This window comes from Salmo trutta, chromosome 30, assembly GCF_901001165.1.
Source record: "Salmo trutta chromosome 30, fSalTru1.1, whole genome shotgun sequence".
Lineage (NCBI taxonomy): Eukaryota > Metazoa > Chordata > Actinopteri > Salmoniformes > Salmonidae > Salmo > Salmo trutta.
In genome coordinates this window covers 5,424,144-5,427,948 of record NC_042986.1, presented here as the reverse complement: position 1 = coordinate 5,427,948, position 3,805 = coordinate 5,424,144, and the positions used below count along the sequence as shown (strand labels likewise).

At 40.1% G+C, this 3,805-nt stretch overlaps 1 protein-coding gene across 1 annotated transcript; it reads left to right on the top strand.

Annotated features, from left to right (window-relative positions):
* The first annotated feature begins 1,407 nt into the window (after positions 1 to 1,407).
* Positions 1,408 to 3,423, top strand: LOC115168981 (transcription initiation factor TFIID subunit 10). Its single transcript, XM_029724579.1, has 5 exons — positions 1,408 to 1,780; positions 2,086 to 2,240; positions 2,505 to 2,569; positions 2,701 to 2,815; positions 3,157 to 3,423. Exons 1-5 carry the CDS (start codon positions 1,651 to 1,653, stop codon positions 3,247 to 3,249), a joined length of 558 nt encoding a protein of 185 aa, XP_029580439.1. The 5' UTR covers positions 1,408 to 1,650; the 3' UTR covers positions 3,250 to 3,423.
* The last annotated feature ends 382 nt before the right edge of the window (positions 3,424 to 3,805 follow it).

The window sequence follows — 3,805 nt, the reverse complement described above, 5'->3', positions numbered from 1 at the left end:
ATAAAAATAAAAAGTAAAATGTGTTTAAGTAAACTTTATAAACCTCAGCTCAGGCTCAATTAATCATATTTCTCAAATCTGGGCCACAATGTCTAACACTGCTTGTTTTCATAATTCCTCCATAATAAGGGACTGATTCCTAATCTATAGGCCTATATAATCACTAATTCAGAAATGGGACATCAGTTGACATTAATCAGTCAAGTAGGTAGGAAATAAGGCCAGCAATACTGCAGACCTTTAGGTTTGGAATTCAGTGCAATCAATTCAAAGGTATATTATAACTTACCGTCTTGGCTGGACGTAAGGTATCAAGAATGATAACATTTTCATTTATTTCCATTCTTTCTGATTGTTCCCCCTTACAGAAAAAGATTGCCGTTTTGAAACAGCAGTAAAAGTGCAGTAACTGCAGTCGACTGTAGTATTTTGGACAAAGCAATTGCAGAATAACTACAGTGAACTGCAGTTATACTGCAAAATTACTGCAGTAAAAAAAAGCATACTGCAGTTATATTGCAGTGTACTGCTGTTATACTACACTCTGACTGCAATCTTTTTTAATAAATGGTGCCTTCCGTAGATGTCTTAAAAAAGTGTCACAGAGGAACTTCCATCTGGTTTTGCGCAGTTCAACATCTATGAAGAGTAAAATATGCATGGTTTGTCATTACAGGTACTTGGCATCTGGAGACTCTATTTGCAACCTGGCCTTTACCTATCGTCTTGGATTCCAGACAGTGTCTCAGTGCATTATGGAGACCTGTGAGGCCATATAAAGGAGGATGCTGGCAACCTATCTGTCACGACCCACTGAGGAAACCTGTATCACATCCAGCCGTCCATAGGGCCGCACACAATGGGCCCAGCATCGTCTGGGTTTGGCCGGGGTAGGCCATCAGCATAAATAACAATGTGTTCTTAACTGACTTGTTAAATGAAGGTTAAATAAAGAGACAAACTTCTCAAGAGTTTAGTATTTACTTTATTGCTACTATTCTTACTCACAAGTAAGCATTTAACGGCAATGTCTACACCTGTTGTATTCGGCGCATGTGACAAATAAAATGTGATTTGAGAGGTACATCATTTTAAAGGACTAGTAACTGTCGAGCTCTAATAGGTCGTTTCATCGTACGACTCAATATCGCCACCTACCGGCCTTTGGGTTACATGCCAGTGAGAGTTTATCTTTGTTCATAAAACGTGAAAATCAGAAAGATCTTGATCTATATATTTATTCTAGAAACGTTTGCATACAATATAAGCTACAGTAGATAAACTGATAGACGACCTACCTTGACCACCTCACACATGTGGTGGTGTCTTCTTCAGTGTGTCCAATCGATTGGCCATGGTGGATGAAAATCTGCGCAGATTTTCCTGGGGGGAACAATTAGAAGCACAAGACATGTTTACGCCGGACTTTGAAATCGACGCACACGGAACGCGAAAAAAATAAGAAAAACAGTTTCGCAGGCTAACACGGTTATAGTGGATGAATGATCTTAATTTTTTTTTATTTGACCATAAACTATCGTAAAATTTTATTTTTGGCACTCAATTGAACCCTTTCACTTCAGCTAGCAAACTTCGTTTTGTTACTTTGGCTATTTTACCAAGCGAACTGCGGTGCAGCCAGCAACAAACATGAACGTTGATACTCCACAGCCAGTCATAACAGGGGGCTCTTCAAATTCCTCGACATCCAATAATTGCCTCACTAACAACAATGCAGCAATTAACGTCAGCAGCATACCCTCGGTTGCCATAAGTAATTGTAAGTATTCAGACGAGTTTTGAGGTTATGAACAGCTTTATGAACTGGCTTAATACATGGTTACACTAATTAATGGTCTGCTATCTACTGTAGCTAGGTTAGAACTTTTGTCGAAATTCTTTAAGTGCAGTAGCCCACACCATATAGCACTGTGCAGAACTTGAGAACCATCTTAGAGCTAGCCCTATACATTGCTTGCTGTTTTGTGAAAGAACGGCTTAGACCACTGCTGGACCTTGGCTATCAAAATCTTAGCTACATTTAGAAAGATAATAAACCATGTATTTATCTTTTTTTTGTTTCAGCCCCAACCACAGCTGCCATGGCCACACCATCTGGCACATCCGTGTCCAACGGCGTGTATGTGCCTAGTGGCATTGCCAACGGCGATGTGAAGCCTGTAATCACAACCACACCACTGGCTGACTTTCTTATGCAATTGGAGGACTACACTCCCACAGTGAGTCAAACCCCCTTAATTGGAGTAATGTTAGTTCAACAAAATACAAATGTACATGACTTTTTTCACATACCTAGGCTGATGTCAACAGTCGCTTGGTCCATATACATAACGCATATTTGGGTTATGTAGTTATCAGGTGCCTCTGATTCACTTAGCATGTAAATGTCCTCTGGTGTCAATTGTGAGATGCTAGTGTACCAACAACAACAAAAAATACGCATTGCAATGACTTCGGTTCAACCTCTACCATGTTTTTGCCAGATCCCGGATGCAGTGACAGGCTACTATCTCAACCGGGCCGGCTTTGAGGCGTCTGATCCGCGAATGTAAGCATGCCTCTTAGCTCCTTAACTGCCAAGAGTCCTCTCCATTTATTTCAGCTTTTACACCAGTTCAATTCAATATTAACTGACGTGAGCGCTTAAATGTAAACATTATTTATGTCCATCATTTTCAGAATCCGACTGGTCTCCCTCGCGGCTCAGAAGTTCATCTCAGACATCGCTAACGATGCCCTGCAGCACTGTAAAATGAAGGGAACTGCCTCGGGGAGCTCCAGGAACAAGACAAAGGTTAGTACATTTCTAACCTAACGTTGCAGGCGTAAAAGAAACACATGAGCAGCATTTCTTTCTTACTGGTCCAGACGAGAGAGAAAACCGGTCAGGGGAGGTTCACTTCTGCCCTGTTCAACCAATCCAGTAAATGTAAAGAAGTTAAGATTGAATGTCGCCTTGGTTAACGTCCAAAAGCGGAAGTCTCGTCACAGGTTCTTTTTCCATTTCCCATGAAATGAACACATGAACTGTTGTTAATGTGAGAGGCACAGAATGATTCATGCACAAGTATGAATGCTGTTTGGATCTTTTTGATTGGTTTCTCACTCTGTCCTCCCACCTCTTTCCTCCCAAAGCATGACAAGAAGTACACACTGACCATGGAGGACCTCTCCCCTGCCCTTTCTGAGTATGGCATCAATGTAAAGAAACCTCATTACTTCACATAGGAAAATGGTCTTACACCGTCGCAACCCCCTATGATCATGGTTCTTAAAGATGTCAGTAGAATATTAATTGCAGTCACTGTTCTGTTAGCATTTTTTTTTTTAAAGTAGAGCATACTTTGCTTCATGTGGAATTTTGAGCTTGTTTATTGATACAAATAAAACGTTCAACAATGACTTCTGACTTTGTGCTTTGTTGCCTTTTCGTTTATGTAGTCTGGTGATAACAAGGGGAAGAGTTGTGGGTAGTTGGTAAAATATTTATCAGGATGGTGTAAAAGTACTAAGAATTGTATTTAACCTTAGGTTGAGTGGGGGCAGTCGGTAATAGAGAGAACGAGAGTGTGTTTTTGTAGGCACTAGCTCCGCCATGGTTCGTTGGACAAAGCCTATGAAGAAAATGAATGGTGTTTTAGGATAAATGCTGAAATAAGGTCTGTGGTATACACAGGCTTAGGAGATTTTATACATTTTGTTTAATGAGAATCTTAATCGGCTAACATCACTTTTTGTGAATTGAATAATTTATGTAATAATAAAAAAACAATACATAAAGGCT

Bases quoted from the DNA above. Each gene is read 5' to 3' on its own strand.
- LOC115168981 (XM_029724579.1), top strand. From the start codon at position 1,651: ATGAACGTTGATACTCCACAGCCAGTCATAACAGGGGGCTCTTCAAAT. The intron at 1,781-2,085 runs GTAAGTATTCAG...TTTTTGTTTCAG, and splicing joins CTCGGTTGCCATAAGTAATT to CCCCAACCACAGCTGCCATG. The intron at 2,816-3,156 runs GTTAGTACATTT...TTCCTCCCAAAG, and splicing joins GCTCCAGGAACAAGACAAAG to CATGACAAGAAGTACACACT.